At 31.2% G+C, this 21,282-nt stretch overlaps 1 protein-coding gene across 1 annotated transcript; it reads right to left on the bottom strand.

Annotated features, from left to right (window-relative positions):
* Positions 1–3,123: 3,123 nt before the first annotated feature.
* LOC113857454 (probable disease resistance protein At1g61180) lies at positions 3,124–9,279 on the bottom strand. Its single transcript, XM_027489376.1, has 4 exons — positions 6,508–9,279; positions 5,690–6,259; positions 4,916–5,575; positions 3,124–3,180 (listed from the first exon to the last, which is right to left on the bottom strand). Exons 1-4 carry the CDS (start codon positions 9,277–9,279, stop codon positions 3,124–3,126), a joined length of 4,059 nt encoding a protein of 1,352 aa, XP_027345177.1.
* Positions 9,280–21,282: the final 12,003 nt, after the last annotated feature.

Consider the following 21,282-nt stretch of genomic DNA (forward strand, 5'->3'; position numbering starts at 1 on the left):
CTCACAAAAATGGCCAAAGAAGCATATCAGTCCCATCCTTCAAAATATCAATGAGAATTTTAGAGAGTAGAGCTATAGATTAGCAATTATGTGAGAAATTTTTTGTAATGTTGGCAAAGCAAATGAAAATTTTCTCACATCAATTTTGTAATTATAAAGGTATACAATACAATTGTTGTGCTGAACATTTTGGGGGGAAAATATATAATTGTGCAAAAATTGCTGTAATGGGAACAATGTAAGGAGTTGTATAATTTCACCTGTAAAAGAGTTTAGATGCTGTATAGTCTTTGCTCTAATCGAAAGCTATAGGATACAATTGTGCTCTTGAAATGTGTATATGAGAAAACCAAAAAGATAGTTGAATGGAGGAGATTAACTAATAAGGGTGTGTGAGAAGTTGTGTTTTGAGTAAAGAAGTAAGATACGTTACTTCCAAGTTTTAAAATGTACGTAAAACAAATAAAAGAAAGTAAGATACTTTGCTTCTTTTCTTCTTTTTTCGTAAACAAATGTGATTTTGAAGGAAAAAATATATATTTAAAACAAGATAGTCGAGTCATTTGGAATATATCACATTAAAGAAGCTAATAGCTTTTAAAAAATAACTTATTAATTATACTAATTAGAAACTTTCAATTAGTTTACCGAAAAAAGCTTGAGTAATAATTAGGTCCATGAATCAGATACGTTGCTTTCAATGTTAAACTGTGAAACAAATGAACGGAAGCATACTTCATATTAATCACCCATTAACATTTAGGAAGATCCAAGAATGTAAACCTAGAGAAAAAATTGTTACATTATTTGAAACATACAAATAATGATTAATACATTATTTTATTCCCTAAAATCATATACATTTGTTAATTTATTCTCTAAAATTATGAAAAAGTAGTTTTCTTTGTCAAGCTAAGAGCAAATTGATAAAAAGAATATTTATAATATTAATAATATAAATTGATTAAAAAATATAAGTCTTGTTAATGATTTTATTAAAAATATTTTAAATTAATATATTATATGATATTTACTTCTTAAAATTTTTATGAGATTCATTTTATAAGATAAAAGAAAATATTAACTTGCACTAAGGAAAAAGAACTTGAAATAGTATCTTAAAGGATAAGATTCTTAAAATAATATGTATTATGTTCAAAATGTAAATTCAATGACTAGTATATTTCATTTAAAAATTTATTATTTTTAGATACTTAAAATTAACCCTATATACATGGTACTGATGGTTTCTGGAGGTTGAAAAAGGTTTATCACAATACTTTGATAGTCTTAAAAGGAGTGGTTTTCTTGCAAAAAACAAAACCCTCCAATACCCAAATAAGCAGAAATTTGACTATAATAAGGTATGAGATTAAAATAACGTATAGACCTCATTAGTTGAGGTAGATTTATTATTATCTACACGTAGCATTATAACCATTTCGTACGAAAATTTCCTCAGCATTTATAGTGAGAGTGTGTCAATGTGATAGTTTAGGCTTTAGGATTATAACTAAATTTAAGGTAAATTCTAAAATTTAGGTGGATAGATGGTTGACGACCAATATGATAGTGTCAAATATTTGTCTATAGTCCCAAAAGAAACGTCCTTTTGTGGTAGATTTGGAAGGAGTGATGGCAACATGAAAGTTTAACCAAATTCAAATGATTGATGTGGGATCAAAGAGTGTTTTGGCCATACAAATAATCAAAATTAAATAGTCTTAAATTTATATTACTCTTTTTTTTTAAAATTAATTAGTGTATTTTTATGTTTTTATAATGTTTCAATTTATACTTATAAGAAAAACAATTATAAATAAGTGATATTATTTATAATATATTATACTTTTTTATCAAGTGCAAAATTAAAATAAAATCATTTTAAATTTTCATTTAAAATTAAAATAAATATTGATTACATGTGAAAATATGGGATACTGTGAGATCCATTTAAGAGGTGCAGATTGTTCTTAAAAATGTTATAAAAGAAAGTGTCGTGTATTATAAGACCTACATAAACTTACCCAGGATTTGGTGTTGCAGAGGAATAACGTGGCAACTGAATTATTTATGCATCCTTTGTTCATAATACACTTTGTAGATTAACATCTCTAACTTCTTATTAATAATAATAATAATAATAAGAGGACTTGGACAATAGAAATCACAGTCTATTTAGAATATATATTTTTTGTACACTACTTATTCACACTGTTAAACAATTTATCATCAATAGTAAAAACTTTAATTTATTAGATAAGAATAAATAAAAAGATGAGACTATTAAAAATTAAATTAAATTTTAATACATTATCAATCTAAAAATTTATATACTACCACTTGATCAAATTGTGTCATGGAGAGGTAAATATTTTTGTTGATGCTTTGGCAAAAAAGGATGTGACAGAAATAGAGATATGTGAACTCTATTATTTTTGGATACCTGTTTGAGAGGTTGTTCTCAATCTTTTTTAATTGTATTTATTGATATATTTTTCCTTTCTAAAGATATATATTTGACGGCATAGTCATCATATATTGAGTTGTCAAATTTGCAAAAAATGAAAAAACAAAGGAGGATACGATTTTTAAGGTTGATTTTGAAAATGCATATAGCTGGCTAGTTGGGGTCATCTTAGCAAGCTTATTCAATTTGGATTTGGAGAAAAAAAATAGAAGAGGCTGAATGAAGGCTTGTGTGTTCTCGGAGTACTACTATATTTGTTAATTAGAAGTCTAATTAGAAAAAAAAAATTATTTTTTCTCCCTTCTTGTTCTTTATTGTATTAGATATAATAACATTTTAAATATCTCATGTGAAGAAAGCTTTCTAGGTACTTAAAAATTGATAAAACAATTAAGGGCTAAGTTATAATTAAGTAAAGCAAAACAAGTTTGTAAAATAATTATTATTTGATGATTATCAATATATGTACTTGTTTAACTCTTTTTCTTTCTTTTGTTTGTTTGCTTAGTCTTATAAATATGTAATTTATAAAAGCTAAATTTATGGAATTAATAGAAAGAAGATTGATTACAAATCAACTAAAAAATGTAATACATGAGCGTTTTAAGTATGCGAAGTCATAAGTATTATGTATAATAAAAATAACATAAGAACTAAATATAAGCAACAATGGTAGCAACACTTTCTGCAACGTAGTCTGCCGAAGAAGCCTAGAATTAGAGTCGGGTAAAGATATGAATTTGGTTCAACACAAGCTTCACTTTCTGGAATAAATAAGAGAGACAATATGAGTTATATAACAAGATTATATATATATATATGAAATGATTTTCTCATACTGGGATAAGTCAAGAAATTCTTACACTTAATTTGAACCTTTTATTTAATTTATATCTAACGGTCTGTAAAGTAATAAATTATAATTCATTAGATGTAAGTTAAATAAAAAGTTTAAATCGAGTATAAGAGTTTTTAAATTTAAACGTGTATAAGAAAATCCTACCTCCTCTCTATATATATAAAGAGAGAGAATTGTAAAAAATTTGGCTCGATAAAACATAAATTTGTTTTTACTAAACTAGTAAACACGTTTCAAGTAAGAATATTATTATTACTTAATTTTGAGAAATTGTAAAAAAAGATGTAAAAAACATGATTTTGAGGAAAAAAAATTGGATTTTTCTTTATTTTATTTTTTTTATGAAATTTGATATCTTCATCTGTGGGTTTTGAGTATAATATAATTTAATGCATTCAATTTATAATGACTAATTTTAGATAGAAAAAATAATAAAAAATAAATTACTAAATTTAAAAATTAAAAATCTTAAATAACTTTATAAATATTTTATAATATACATAATTTAAATTAAAGAGAGTAAAACTATAATTCAATGTAATGTTTAATACATGAAATCAGTACTGAACTAAAAATAATAGTTATTGAAAGTTGTGAAGAAGCACATCTCTCCTTACGTATGGCTGAATTAAAGAATAAGTGTGTTGTTAGGCCTCAAGTTGAAAACCACATAAAAATAATTATTATTTTTAGTTAAAATACATTGATAGTGTAATGATTTTTTACATTGTCATCCAATTATAAAATTATATGTATTCTAATTGATTGACGGTATAAAAGTTCTTATATGGACAGTGTATCAAAATTAATCACTTTTGTAAATTCATTAAAATTTAGAAATATAAAAATATTGTATTTTCAAATAATTTAAAATAAAATATACTAAAGATATGTTCTTAGTCAAAAATAAATATTCTATTTTATTATGAAATATACATGGATAAAATATTTACAATATTCTGAAAATAAATAATGTAAATCAATTTATAATGTGATATTATGAATTAAATTTCAAATTTATGCATTGTAATTTTTAGATATAAAAATTTTTGGCATTAAAAATAAAATTGAGTTTTTCATATAAAATAATTTATATGAATAATTAAAAAAATATATAAAAATATGTATCCTTGAGAATGAAAAACAATGACTCAAATGTAAAATATCAGTTCATTAATTATAAAAATTAAATGTTTTGAAGTGTTGACCCAAGCTCTTCTCTCACAGGTAATAAAGTTTGTATAAATATGAAGATTTATTTATATATAAAAAATCTATACTTTACCTGAAGTATCCTGTTGACCTTTAGAAATATTATCATCTTGTTCCTCGCTGAAATAATAAATAAAGATGTAACTTATCAAAATTGCTCTACAATACATTTATCAAAATGTAGGTCTACATGTTATATGAAAAAAATTGATGGGAAAAGACGTTAATTATAAATACCCAATTTATTATTTCTTGTACTACTAATTAGCTATAATGTCACTGTGCATGTTTGGAATATTTTAAAAAGCATAATTTAGCTTATTAATAAACATTGATAAAATACTATCTTTAAGGTTTGAGTGTATAATGAATACCTGCTCAAAAAAGTTTAGGAGATATGCTATTGTTGTTGAGGACAACTTTGGACAATCTTCCACTGTTAAATACCACAAATCCTTTAAGTGATATTTAGTGTGTAAGCTTCCACAAAGGTCAACGAGGTTGGGCAATCCTCTGAGTTCGAGTTCTTGTAAATTTGGAAGCATCAGCTCTGTGACCTGTGAATCATTGGCTTTGTCTACACTTCCATAAACGTGCACTACTTCAGAGCACTTCTTTATCCTCATGAACCTTAATTCTGGCATATCTCTCATCATGGACACAGGAAAGACACATTTCAACTTGTTGCATCCATCAATTGAAAGATACAACAATTTTGGGAAGCATATGTGTTGCCTTTCTTTCTCCTCTTCATTTGGAATTATTTCCTCCAACTCCTCACAATCGGTAACGAAGAGTGCTTCCAAATGTGGAAAGCTTCTAATGACATTGGCCGAAAAGACAGTCTTCAATTTATTGCATTTATACACTCGTAGCGTTTGAAGCCTGTGGAAATTGATTAAAGACGGCCCCTTCCATAGAACTATTAGATTGCTTAGGTTTCTTAAAAGCAAATCTTCTACACTTGATATAAATGATTTGTTTTGAAAATCGGAGACTTGAGTAGACATGGCCTCATCATATCCCTCTACGCCCTGCAATTCAAATATTAAAAAAAGTTACCCCAAGATTATACATGAATAACATTTTATAATCTTCTTTTGTTTGATAATACGCATAACTTCTAAAAATTAAAGATTCATCAGTACCATTTGTAAATATTCTGATATTGGAGCAAGGCATGCTTCGATTTCAATGCGATGAAGCTTCACCCCATGTAACTTCATCCCTTGACAAACATCAACGAGAACAAGCAAGTTTTCAAGTGCTATTAGCCAAAGGTTTGGAAATACCAATTTTTCTTTGTTGTTTTTAGCTTCATGACTAAAGACCTCCTCTAATTGAGTAGCATCTGCTATTTCCAAACGTTGTAGTTGTGGAAGCATTCCAACAATGGTTAAAGAGAAAAGTCTCTTGAGCTTATTGCATTTTTTGACCTCTAACTCTCGAAGATTTGGAAAGCATCCTTCAACATTGTATATCTTTTGAGTTTCACCATTATCCAAAATAATTTCCTCTAATTCTTCACATTCTTTTATGATTAGCGAAGTCAAGTGAGGTAGTCTTATATGAAGGACATTCATTGAGAATAGATGTTTCACTTTTTCACATTTAACCACTGTTAAACTTTGTAGATGTTGGAAGCCCAATACAGATATTTGTAGAGTCGAGACATCACCACTCATCAGCTTCTCATTCACCCCACTTGTCCTTGGTTTCTACATAAAAGAGAACAAAAAATATTTAAAGAAATCAAAACCACGATTTAGATTAAATAATTAATTAGTAGTTTCCAATTTTTGTGTGGATTATCATAGTGTTTTTACATCAAATATTCCTCTTTTTATTATTGTCACAAGAACTACAATCAACATCATGGAGCATATAACACCATTTTTTGTAACTAACAAAATAGCTATCCTCTGTTTGGGAACGAACAAGATATTATTTAGGAAGGATAACTTACAAGTTGTTGTTTCTCTATAGATGGCAAATGTGGGTAACAGTTCTTCTCGCATATTTTTAGAAAACATGGCAGTTCCTCTAGCTCGAGTTTTCCTAAAAGAGGAAAGAGATTCTGGATTTGGATTTGAGAATTGCGAGGTTGAACTTCTTCAATTTCACCAAGGTAGGAATTCTCAGGGATTGGAAGTATTGCTTGAACCATATTAATTCCACTTTCTTCTTCTCTTATCATATGTTCCAATATGTCACACCCTGACAACTTCATTTCTTCAAGCTTCAAAAGATTTTGGGCAACGGACATTGGAAACAATGATGCCAACTTAGGACATGATTCTATGTTTAAGCATTTGAGATTGCATAAATTGCTTTTCCTTGAAAATATGCTCTTCAAATCAATACAAGAAGATAATTCTAGCTTTTCTAATTTTTGGATGAAGCCAAATTCATGTGGAGAAATTTTATTGATGACGCATTCTATCTTGCCACAATTGTCAAGACGGAGCTCAGTCAATTCATTCATGCCTCCTACAGCTTGAACCACTTCAGGGATGAAGCTTTTACAATCTCCTTGAAGTTCAAATAAATGAACTATATTTATTCTTTGTAAAAGAGCCTTGGTAACTTTTCCTGGATTTAAAGTATTGAACTTTTCCATGTAGAAAACTCTGTTAGGAAAATTGTGTCTACCGTAGTAAAAATGATTCAATCCCCCAACACTTATAACATAGCTTTGCAATTTCAATAACTTATCATTCTTCTCCAAGGTTTCATATGACTTTAAGCTTAGCCCATAACCATAGATATATAATTCTTCTAGATGTAAACATCTTTGAATCACTTCATCATAACATTGATCAAGAATTTCACATTGTGTTAGATCTAATAATTTTAATTTTTTCAATTTGCCAATATCATTAGGCAGTTCCTTCAATTGACTAAATTGTAAGTCCAAAATCTCAAGGTTCCTTAGGCTTACAACAAAAGAGATGTCTTCCAATTTCGACCCCCTCAATCGCAGAGTTTGAAGATTAGTCAACCATTGAGTTGATTGTGGCAATGATAATATTGAATTCCGATAATTAGACCCATTTATTGCCATAACCTTGAGTTTTTTCACACCTTCAAATGATAAATTTGAAAGATTCAATGTATACTCCCCGTACCAAGATAAGCTCAACAAAAGAACCTCAAGTTTTGGAACATTCAATTCATGAATAAGAACCAAGTCTTCCGTCAATTCCCATAAAGATAAAACATACGACTCCTTAACAGCTTCATCCTGTAACAATTCATGTAGCATTTGTTCTGGATATAGCTCAATGGTTTTTTTCTCTTTGCGTGTTATCCACAAGACTGAATCACGAACCAAGTCATGCATTTTTACATGTTTCTTTTCTTCTTCAGAATAACATAGCAAAGAAGATTCTATGAGATTTTCAATTGCCACATTCACTTTGCACCTTATTATTTCAAAAGAGTCAACTTCCTCACGTATTCCCAGTCCTATTCCATATCTAAACAGATCTTCAACTTCAATCTCATGATCTTCTGGAAACATACTACACATTCGCAAGATTGACTTGGCTGCTTCACTTCTCAAATAATCATAGCTCAATTTAAGACAAGTGAAAGCATTACTATCACCTTCATCCACATCAACTAGTTTTGAATGCTTTAGATCACTCAATGCTGATATCCACCAACTGTCAGACTTCTCCTTCAAAGCAGCTCCCACAGATACAATTGCAATTGGAAGCCCTTTGCATTCCTTAACTATTTCCAATGCCACTTCATTCAATGCACCATTTATGCCCGAATGCATTTTGAACAAATCCTGAGATTCCTCTTCTGATAAGAGATTTAGGGGAATTTTCACCTTACAACCCATCAAATCACATACTCGTAGACGGCGTGTCGTCATAAGGACTTTGCAACCTTTTCTGTGGTCACCCTCAGCGGGAATCCCAATTTCTTCAAAATCAAGCTTCTTCCAAACATCATCCAAAATTATCAAAATTCGTTCTCCACTTTTAATTCTCATTGATAATTGCTTTGCCCTTCCAGAAATACTTGTTTCCTCAGGTTTAAATCCCAAGAAATCTTTGATTTCATTTTGAATATTGTTGATTTGTGGATTTTGGGAAATTGTGGTAAATATGACATGATCAAAAATCCCTTCTTTCTTTACTTTCTTGCCCACTTCTTTTGATAAGGATGTTTTTCCTGATCCTCCCATCCCATACAACCCAATGACATAGTTATTGTCATCTTTGAGAGCTTCTAACAGTTTATGCTCAGCCTCCTTTGTAGACTTGAAGAGCATAAAATTTCCAGAAGAAGAAACTTCAAATTTTGAAAGTGGGAGAGGGTGTGAAAAGGGATTGAATGATGTACTTTCTTTATTCAGCAATTTCATTCTCTCTATTTTCTCTGGCAATTGTTTGCACAAACAGTATCGCTTCCAAGTAGGACACCACCCTCGAAAGCAGCCATTGTTGGCATTTAGCTCTTGTTGCAAATTCTCCACCTCTACAATGATTTTATTCACATCATTCATCCATGTTTCAACAGCCTTCTCAGCTTCTTCTGCTTTCTTCCTAGTTTCCTCAATTCGTTTCTCCACATTTCCTTTTGTTGATTTAAGCTCCTCCTTTTCAATCTGAAGATTTCTTGAGAATTTTCCAATGCAAAACAAGTATTGTCCTTCACGCAATGTTGGACCTACCAAATATTCAGCAAGTTTGGATGCAATGGATATTATGAAATCTGTCATCTTGAATAAGTTAAAGGCAACCTGCAAAATGAGGATTTAGATTTATTACATAAGCATTGAATATAAAAAATTCTTCGAAAGTTGTAACTTAATGACACAATATGTAGATTAGTGAGAAGCATGTTGGCTTTTTATTTTCAATTAATGAAATCGAATTAACATAGAACTGTGATTAAAATTTATTTTTCTAAACTTAATTTTTGTATTCTTTTATAAGATAGTTTAAGGAGTAAAATAAAACAACTATAATAAAATATTTTTAAGCTTCTAACGAAGAATATTAAACAAAGATTACTAAAATATAACGAAAAAAAGAATATATTTTTTTTAGAAGGTGAAAAAAACAACAACAAAAACGATCCTATTTCATCTTATGCTTTGTTACAACTCTCCTATTTCAAGCCACCAAGAAAGTTTATTAACATTAGAAAAGTTCTCTTACCCAATTTTATGAATCATAAAATTTATCTTTTAGGGGTGCCCAACTATATATAAACTAATTGAATTGTTAATGGTTAAAGTTCAAGAACAAGTAAGCAACAATACTTAAAAATTAGCAAAAAAAAAAAAAATTATTTATTTTATACAAGAGATATCTTTATAAAAGATGAGACTCAAATAAATTAGGATTTCTAACGTGTAGTATTTCAAATTCTTTGAATATAAATAAAATTCTATCTTTATTATTTACTATTTCGTTTTTATAATAGAATCTAATGTATCATTTTTAATATGATTTAAACCTTAAAACAGATTGTATGTACGAGTTAGAAATTATTTTCTATGACATAAATGGAACCAAATAAAATATTTTAAATATAAGAGAAACAATATAATTAAAAAATTGCTCTAAAATAATAAAAATTAGCTACCCATTAAATAAAGATTACTAAACATTTAAAAAGGGTTAAATATAACATCATCTTTTCACTTTTTAGTAATTTATGTTGTATTTGATGCTAATTAGTATTAGAAAGCCTTTAGATGGGAGATTGGGTGATTTTGGAGGTTTTGGTGCAGTAGATTCTCGCTCAGGCGAGGAGATTATTGCCCAGGCGAGAATGAGATAATGTCGATCCAGTTGCCACCTCGCCTAGGCGAGGGTGACCTCGCTCAAGCGAGATTGGGTCACTCAGGCAAGGACCCACAGGAGGAAGGTCGTGTTCTCTGGACACCATCTCGCTCAGGCGAGATGGAGCTCGCTCAAGCGAGCGTATCAAAAAAGAAGGTTCGAGATTGCTATCTGCATATCTTGCTCAGGTGAGCTGTCAGTCGCCCAAGCAAGATATCATTGCTCAAGCGAGCTAGACCTCACTCAAGCTAGAACGCACGGGGACTGAGGGTATTTAAGAGATTTCATGCATAGGAAACTCATTTGTTTCATAACTCACGTCCCTCCCATAGATTTTCTCTGAGTTATCTCTTCCTTTTACTCAGATTAAAGCCTCATGAACTCTGATCTGATTCCATAATCAAGTTCGAATGTTGATTCTAAATGATCTCACGTAAGTTTCTTCGGTTAAAATTTTGTTTTCACCGATCGTTTTTCCTATTTTTGGTTATGATGGATATCTCTTGGTATTCAAGATAATTTCCATCTGTGAACAGTGATCCTTTGTAATATATCTCCGTAAACTCATCTTCGAGGTAAGGAGAACTCTATTTTATCGCTATAATATAATATTATATTATTTTATGCTTATAAAGAACTGTTATATGAGTATGGTATGAAACTAGCTGTTTGAGATATCGGTGGAGTAAAGTATGACAGAAACTGTGATTGTTTGATTGTTTGAAATGATTGGTTGATTGGGCCAAATGGCCAATATATGCTTATGCGTGTTCCATGATGAGTACTCAATGTGAAAGGTTATGAGACTTGCTAATTGATATTGGTGTGATATTATGAAACATGTTTGAGTAAAATGATATGCTGAAATGACATTAGTATGAAAAGATATACTATTGGAATTGTGTGAATAAATGCATGTGTGAAATGAGTGGGAATGGACTTAGTGCAGAAGTGCTCTAATATACACGATCTTATGAGTGGGAAAGTGGATAATTCTGATAATGATTAAGAGTCGAATTTGGATTGGATCTAGTGTAAATAGTTACAAAGATACACTGGGGGTATAGAGTCCGGAGACGATGAGAATCTTGGAAAAACGTAGGGTAGTGAGCGACATTCGCGTATGTGTACACACTCTGTCTGAAAGCAAATGTGTCACATGGCCTCACACTCATTTCCTGACTAGACTCTTGACTATGTCTTTGCTAAGGAGCCCGAGTATTGTACATGTTGTATCCTTGTACATAGGCTAACCGACAACTATTTACCTAGTTGAGTAAGACCTCGAAAATGCTAGAGGCATCGGTATCTGTGATCACAGTGCACTGGGAGTGCGTATTGGAATATGAGAAAGGAAACTGAATAATGAATTGTTGAATGATATGTGTGATAGGAATGTGTTATGTGATGAATGTATGAGACTAGTGGTATGATATTCATGTTATAAAGTATGATTGTATGATAATGTGCGTAAGGATAGAATAGATGCTTATCTTTACTGATAATTTTAGGGAACCAGGATGACGGAGCCCCAGGAAAGAGTTAGACTTGTAGATAGCTCAGTAGATTTTAGATTAAACTATGTATTTAATGAGTATCAGCGAGTAAACTATTTTAAATTTGCTGTATTAGTAGAAAATGAACTTGGGGTTTATGTCATGATAGAGATGAACTATTCTTGTAGTATTCCTTTTGATTACCCTAGAAGTATAATACACCAGACCCTATGTCTGTATATGTACAGAGGTACGGTGAGGACCCCGGCAGCCCTTACTTACCTATACACTTACCATGACCATGACTCTCTTGGGAGACTTACCCGATGGACCTTCGAGCAAGTCACAGGGACAGAGTTCAAAGCTGACTCTGGCGATGGGTATCTGGATTCTGATGATGACTTAGACTCAGAGGACCTAGCTGAGATAGAGAGTTAGGACACTGGAGATGAGTAGGACCGATCTTCAGCAGTTGGTTTTGAGTGAGGTTGCTCTGGGTTTTATTTTACAGTAGTTGGATGATGTAAATATTATGGTAAACTTCATATACTTTGACATACAACTTGTAAATTATTGTATTTTATTTAGCAAGTTTCTGTACAGTCTTTTACCTATAACTTTTGATTATGATTAACATCTCAATTAATATTTTATTGTACCAAATTTTTATTAAGTTGAATGAAAATATTTGTGTAAATCACCTATCCAGATGAAGTTTTTAGTACTTGATTACAATGAGCTTGGACATATACGAACTCTACAAATTTTCAATGACTTATAATGGTATAAATTATGAACTATACGAAAAAATGAAATAAGGATGTTACACTAAATACTAATTAATTTTGTTTAATGTAACACCCTCTTTTTATTAATTAGTAAATTGTGTTTTGTGTAATATTAATTGGCATTAGTATTAGAAAGCATTTAGATAGGAGTTAGATGATTTTAAAAGGAGTTTAGGTGCAGTAGATCTCGCCCAGGTGATATGGATCTCGCACAAGCGAGATAATTCGTGCAGAGAGGCAGTTACAGAGCTATCTCGCCCAGGCAAGGAGACTCTCGCTCAGGCAAGAATATGGTTGCCCAAGCGAGAATGGGATAAGACTGAGCCCGCTGCCGCTTCACCTAGGCAAGGGTAATCTCGCTCAGGCGAGCTGAGCATCTCGCCCAAGCGAGGTTGGGTCGCTCAGGCAAGGACACACAAGGTGAATGCCGTGCTCTCTGGATACCATCTCGCTCAGGCGAGATGGAGCTCGCTCAAGCGAGCGTATTAAAAGAGAAGGTTCGAGATTGCGGTCTGCATATCTCACTCAGGCGAGCTGTCAGTCGCTCAAGCGAGATGACATCGCTCAAGCCAGCTGACAGTCACTCAAGCGAGATCGCGCGGGGTTGAGGGGTATTTAAGAGATTTTTAGCATGGAAACTTAGTCTATTTCCAAAACCTACGTGATTCTCTCTTTTCTCTGAATCCTCGCTTCCCTTTATCTCAGATATAAGCCGTAGAAACTCTTATCTCAGTTCATAATCAAGTTTAAACGTCGATTCTGGACGATTCTACGTAAGTTTTCTTGGGTAAAATTCTATTTTCCTGATCATTTTCCTGTTTTTGGTTCTGATGGATATCTGTTGATATTCAGGAGAACTTCTATCCGTGAACGAGGATCCTTTACAAAATATCTTAGTAAGCTCATAGTCGAGGTAAGGAGAGCTTTATATCATTGCTAAGAATTGTTGTGTGTATTTGTGAAAATACTTGAAATGAGTATGAAATGAATGATAACATGTGTTTATCATGTTTAGAACATGCTCTATGATGTTTGAAATATGTTTGAAATGATAGATGATGAGTATGCTTTATTTGAATATAAGCATGTATGTGGTGTACTGAGTCCGACAGAAATAACCCTTGGCAATGAGAAAGTAATATATGATGGAATAATGAAATAGAAAGAGATATAGAAAGATGAGATAGAAAAAGAGAAAGAGAAAGGAAATCAGAAAGAGTACGATAAGAATAAGGACGAGTATAGATAGTTCAGAGGTATACTGGGAGTGTGGAAGATGGAGAAGATTGAGAAGTCTTGGAAAAATTAGGGTAGTGGATGCTCCTCTTGAATTGTGCACTATAAATGAAAGTAGGAGCACCACAAATTTTACACTTGTTTCTTGACCTATACTCCTAACCATATTTTTGCTAAAAGGGACCAGATCATCACACGTTGTATCTGTGTAGTTGTGGCTATCCAGCAACTATCTATGCTAAGGAAGACCCTGAGGGATCCTAGGGCCAATGGAAATGAGAATGAAACTGAGTATGGAAATGAGTAATGAAAGGATCAATAGAGATAAACCAAAATTTAAATGCATAAATGATATGGTTATATGATGCATGTTTGATGTTTTATCTGTACTATTGAATTCTCTGCGTATGTATGCTTGGTAATGAATGTAGAGACTCATCCTTATGTAACCATTTCAAGGAACTCAGATGACAGCACCCACAGAGGGAATTAGAGTAGTAGATAGTTCGGTAACTAATAGGGTAAATAATGTATTTAGCGAGTACCAAAGACTTAGTTACTTTAAGATTCTTGTATATGATAGTGAGGTACCTGTTATGATGGAGCTGGAGCTGGAGCTAGCTTTTAGCGTCCCTTTTGATTTTTCGGTGCATAGAATCCATCATACCCTCTGCATTTACATCTTTTTTGGTACTAAGAGAAACCCAGCGCATGGACACATCTGGTCACGTACCATGACCATGATTATTCTAGAATACCATCGCGATGGACAATCGAGCAAATTACGGGTACTCAAGTCACTGCAGATCCGGGTGATCTGTATCTTGGCTCGGATGACGATCTGGATGTTGAAGACATAGTGATGATAGAGGGTTGGTATGGGGAAGACTAGTGCCACTTGGTCATTTGGTGGACAGACTGCTCATTAGGACTTGTATTATTTTGAGTTTTGTAAATGTGAATAGATAGTCCTAATGTATTTTAATAACTCTGATGTAAATTAAGAAGTATATATATATATATATATATATATATATATATATATATATGTTTTACCTTATGAGATTAGAATACGACTATGTTAATTAATGTTTTTGTTTATCTAAATTCCATAGTTCGATTATTCAAGTTTTTCCAATTTTATACTATTATGATGTTGAAGGAAAATAAGGATGTTACATTTAATGGTAATTAATCATGATTAGTGGAAAAAAATAAAATATTCTTACTTCTAAAAGTGAATTTACTAAAATATCTAAAAGTGAGATTACCAAAATATCCTTGAAATTCTACTATAAGTTATAACATTCCTTTTAATTTGTAAACAAGAATGCACCAGACACCTTAGGATGTTCCCTTTACATGGCCGACCACATGTATGACAAGGAATTGGCCACGCAAGAAAATAATATAAACAAAATAAATAATAACTAAAAATTAGGGTAAATTATAACCTAGTCTAAGATAGGTGTTGAATTTGGTTTTTCTCAATTAAATCTCAATGACCACCTATGTACTAACATGCTAGATCATTCGATGAGTTCGCTTCATCTTGACCAAGTTAATGAAACTTACCTAAATAACTTATTGAAAAAAAAGTAAAATTAATCTAAATAAGCATAGAATAAAACTTAAAAACACATGGATTGGCAAGGAATAAAATTAACAAGCAAGATGCTTGTCTTGTGAAGGAGTTGCATGATTGTGAAGTTATACACCTAAATTACTTTAGGTAAGGTATTTAAAACTAATTCCAATTAATTAGGATACATTAAGACTTAAATTCTGTAATTAGTTAAGTCAAGCCATTAAATTTTTTGCCTATAAATAGGGAGGTGGATGAAGAGATTCTTTTCACTTGCACCAAGAGTTCTATTCACTCTTGAAACTCTCTCTCAACCAGAAACACCTCTTTTGCTAAAACTCTTGCCTAAATACTCATTTTTTCAAGTTTCATCTTTAAACTTGAAGGATAAAATTAAAACCCTAAGAAACTTTAATAGCCTTTTGGGGGAGTTCTTTAATACATCATTCAAGTATCAAGGCTTTGCAAGTTCACCTTCCTTTTGGTGAGAATTCAATCCACTTAATTTGAGGTAAAGGAGGGCAGTACGTTAATCACTTTAGTATGATAAAAGTAAATGCATAATTGGAGAGTAAAACCTTGATCCTCGAAACTTGATTTAGTATGTTAAGTTTCATGTTAAAAATATAAAATTTTTAAGTTATAAAGTTTATTAAAGTATAGAAAATAAAACAAGTTGGAAAGTAAGCCTTAATTAATAAAAAGGAATTTAGACCTTGTAATAATTCAAAGAGAGACATGTACCAGGATGAGTCAAGATAGGACATGTAACAATAAAATTAGAAATCAATTACTAGTAAAGAAAAGAAACAAGGTTCTTGTAGAAAGGCAAAGATGGACATGTAAGTAGAGATTATGATAGGATAAGACCAGATAAGTAAGCAAAAACATGATATCATGCAACAAGATGTTTGATAAAGATGTTATATAAAAATTTATTCCTATATATCAATGTTATATAAAAAAAATAATCATGCAAATCTTTTACAATGGAAAAATGAGAGATCTCACACCATGGATGTGATATCAAATAGTTGTATATTTATTTTAAAGCTTGTAAGCATGATATATGTAATAGGAGCTTTTAAATGGATAATTTTAGGTGAAATTACTCAATAAAAAGCTAATAAAATTAACTGTGTAGTTATTAGTTACACATAGCATGATTACAATGTACAAACACCCTAAAAATGTGAGAAATAACAATGGAAAAAATAGAGTTACAACATTTTACCTGTAGATGTTGTATGGACTTTGTCTCAATCACAAAGAATGATATACACACTCCTGTCGCGTCAATATTATATAATCTCTTCTTTTTTGCAGAGTTGAACTATTTAATTGAAGAAAATTACTTGCAAAAGATTAATTAAGGTCAGAAGAGTATCAAAATTACATATGAGTGTACAAAATTTAGACATGCTCTAATTGGGTTAAAATATTAATTAATGGTTCTATTTGTACCTTGGCTTGGAGAGACATCTGTTTCATTCGAAGATCTTCAATACACGATGCAGTGTTTCCCTTCTTACACATGAAACCAAGATTTAAAAGTGAATTGTTAAATAGTATGCAATTCAGTCAAACCTTAATGGCATGAATTAATGGAATCTTAATTTTTAAATAAAAATGTATATATTAAATGTTTGTCTATGATTTTCTACCAAGACAAAAATGGAGAAAAAACTACAGTTGGAAGGAAGTTCAAAAGCATGAGAATAGACTTATATGTGAGATTTTTCTAATGTTGGGAATGCAAATGAAAATTTTCTTACATCAATTTTGTAATTATAAAGGTATACTATACAATTTTGTGCTGAAAATTTTTGAGGGGGAAATATATAATTTTGTAAAAATTGCTAAAATGGGAACAATGTAAAGAGTTGTATAATTTCACCTCTATAGTCTTTGCTCTAATCGCAGGCTATAGGATACAATTGTGCTCTTGAAATGTGTATATGATGAGAAAACCAAAAAGATAGTTGAATGGAGGAGATTAACTAATAAGGGTGTGTGATAAATTGTGTTTTGAGTAAAGAAGTTAAGATACGTTGCTTCCAAGTTTTAAAATGTACGTAAAACAAATAAAAGAAAGTAAGATACTTTGCTTTTTTTCTTCCTTTTTTGTAAACAAATGTGATTTTGAAGGAAAAAATGTATATTTAAAATAAGATGTTTAGTCATTTGGAATATATCACATAAAAGAAGCTAATAGCTTTTAAAAAATAACATTAATTATACTAATTATAAACTTTCAACTAGTTTATCGAGAAAAGCTTAAGTAATAATTAGGTCCAAGAATCAGATACGTTGCTTTCAATGTTAAACTGTGAAACAAATGAACGGAAGCAAACTTCATATTAATCACCCATTAACATTTAGGAAGATCCAAGAATGTTAACCTAGAAAAAAAATTCTACCGACAAAAAACTCAGAATTTGAAACATACAAATAATGATTAATACATTATTTTATTCCCTAAAATCATATACATTTGTTAATTTATTCTCTAAAATTATGAAAAAGTAGTTTTCTTTGTCAAGCTAAGAGCAAATTGATAAAAAGAATATTTATAATATTAATAATATAAATTGATTAAAAAATATAAGTCTTGTTAATGGTCATTTTATTAAAAAAATATTTTAAATCAATATATTAATATGATATTCACTTCTTAAAATTGTTATGAGATTCATTTTATAAGTTAAAAGAAAATATTAACTTGCAATAAGGATAAGGAAATTAAAAATAGTATCTTAAAGGATTGGATTCTTAAAATAATATTTAGTATGTTTTAAAATGTAAATTCGATGACTAGTATCTTTCATTTAAAATTTATTATCTTTGAATACTTAAATTAACCCTACATACATGGTATTGGTGGTTTCTGAAGGTTGAGAAAGGATTATCACAATACTTTAATAATCTTAAAAGGGATAGTTTTTTTTGTAAGAAACACTTCAATGTCCAAATTAGTGGAAATTTGACTGGTCTATTCTTTCAAGTACATACCCTCAATGTGATGGTTTGGGCTTTAGGATTATAGCTAAATTTAAGATTTTAGGTGGATAAGTGGTTGACGACCAATGTGGTAACCAAAGTCAAATGATTGACGTGGGATCAAAAAGCATTTCTAACTTCTTAATAATAATAATAATAAAAGAGGACTTGGACAATAGAAGTCACAGCCTATTTAGAATATATATTTTTTGTACACTACTCATTAATACTGTTAAACAATTTTCATAACGCAATTTATCATGAATAGTAAAAAAATTTAATTTATTAGACAAGAATAAATAAAAATACGAGACTATTAAAAATTAAATTAAATTTTAATAGATTATCAATCTAAATATTTGTATACCATCACTTGATCAAAATGTGTCACGGAGAGCTAAATATTTTAATAAATAATAATTTTGTAAATTTAGAATAATAAAAGTTTCATAAAGCATTTCAAAATAAGAGAAGGGTTACAAGTTTCACATCAAATCACTGCTACAGGACTAGTTCATTTACAACAGTTCTCAAATTAATTTCCTAAGCCCTATAGTAGTTCATCCGTCCCTTTACTGAGTCTGGTGTCGATCGTCTTGATTACCTGAAAAATTAATGTAAGGGTGAGTACTCTACACTACCAAAATACAATCAAACATAGAGTCTCACCTTTAACTCATTTCCAATACATTTATATAGACATAAACACGGACAACATCATTACCCAGTACATTTCAATTTAACATCGATCCACTCACGGCATCAACGGCACTTCACATTCAAAATTACAATTAATAACAATCCCTTGCACACGCACGCCAGCCACACTCACTGTGGCACTGTGATCACAGATTTACACCATGAATGATCGCCGGTTATTCCCGCCTTACGGATACCACGTGAGCAGTCACGGGTCACTCAGCAAAGATAGTGATCAGAGATCTAGTCAGGAAGAGAGTGTGTGGCCCATGGTGCACCCGTTCCACAGTCGGTGTCACCATCACTCCCTCTTCCCCAAGATATTTCTACCATCCTCATCTTCCACACCCTCAATGTATCGCTGAACCATTCACAGCACATTACAACGGCACTAACACGCCCCATTCACACATGCAATATTCATGCTTACACACGGCGGACAGCCCACATTCGTATCGCAACACACGGCACATAGCCCATATCATTCATATTACACGGCCTTCGGGCCCACATTGGTTCACATTATTCGGCATACGAGTCCACATTCTATCACACAACATTTAATATACAATCCACATTCATCAAACTCGGGTAAATATACATAATGTTCACATATCACGACACATGGCTCACATTACATTTCTCAGCAATTTTCTACCCTCTAAATCAACCACAACACAATATTCAGCAAAACAACAGCAAATCACATACAATAGAGTAGGGTAGAGTCCTCCTTACCTTGGATTGAAGACCCGCACTCGGATTCAACTTTGAAAGTGCTCCCCACACGAAAGGAGATGAGAAACAGAACCTTAACCATTAAAACTCACCTCCAAGTGTTCCTCACATGGATTCAGCCTTCAATCAAGCTTCCGAACGGCTTTGGAGACAATTAATCGGTGGAATAGGGCTTTGGGTCGGGAGGATTGAAGAGATTTGGGAGGGAATTTGAGAAATGAATCTCAAATCCCTAAAACCCCCTTTTAAAAACCCTTTGATTGCAACACTTTCGCTACAACAACAACTCTCGCTGTAGCGAGGAATCTCTTGCTGCAGCGACGCCCTCTATCGCCACAGCAAAAATCTCAAACGAAACTGCATTCTGGTTTCTGCAGAATCTCGCTACAGCAAAATCTACACCCAGAAATACAGTCCCTTTTGTCGCTCTCTTACCACAGCGAGAACCTTTTGCTACAGCGAGAAGGCGACAGTTTTGCCCTTTTCTTCCTAGGGCCCTCTCGCTACAGCGAGATTTTCTCGCTACAGCGAGGATATCCTGCACCAGGCACTTAGCCTATTTTCAGTCCAGCCCAATCATGCTTTCATATATATATATATGCACACATACATCATTATCTATGCATTCAAATGCATTTTACATCTTATCAACACGCACTTGAGTGCACATTCCACATTCACCCTCATATATAAATACTCATACATATATAATTATCAATAATCTATATTATCAAAATTCGAGGCGTCACAGATAGAAGGAAGATTGATTGAAAATCAAATAAAAAATTTAACACATTAGCGTTTTAAGTATGTGAAATCAGATGTATTATGTATAATAAAAATAACATAAGAACAAAATATATGCAAGAATGGTAGCAGCCCTTTCTGCAACGTAGTCTGCCCAAGAAGCCTAGAATTAAGGTCTGGTAAAGATATGAATTTGGTTCAACACAAGCTTCATTTTCTGGAACAAATAAGAAAGACAATATGAGTTATATAATAAGACAATTATATATATATATATATATATATATATATATATATATATATATATAGACAGATAGATAGAATTATCAAAAATTTGGCTCCAAGTAAGAATATTATTATTATTTATATTAAAAATAACTATTATAGAAAAAAGAGTCTCTTTTTTCTAAAAATGTATATCTTTAACTATAATTAGAAGTGAAATGAAAGAAATTTTGAGATTTTTCTTTAATATTTTTATGAAATTTGATATCTTGATCTGAGTTTTGAGTATAATACAATTTAATGCATTCAATTTATAATGATTAATTTTAGATAGAAAAACTTTAATAAAATTTACAGCTTAAATAATTTTATTTACAAAATTTCTTAAATATATAGGGAGTAAGAATTTTTCTCTAA

This window comes from Abrus precatorius, unplaced genomic scaffold (assembly GCF_003935025.1).
Source record: "Abrus precatorius isolate BTA unplaced genomic scaffold, Abrus_2018 Scaffold1, whole genome shotgun sequence".
Lineage (NCBI taxonomy): Eukaryota > Viridiplantae > Streptophyta > Magnoliopsida > Fabales > Fabaceae > Abrus > Abrus precatorius.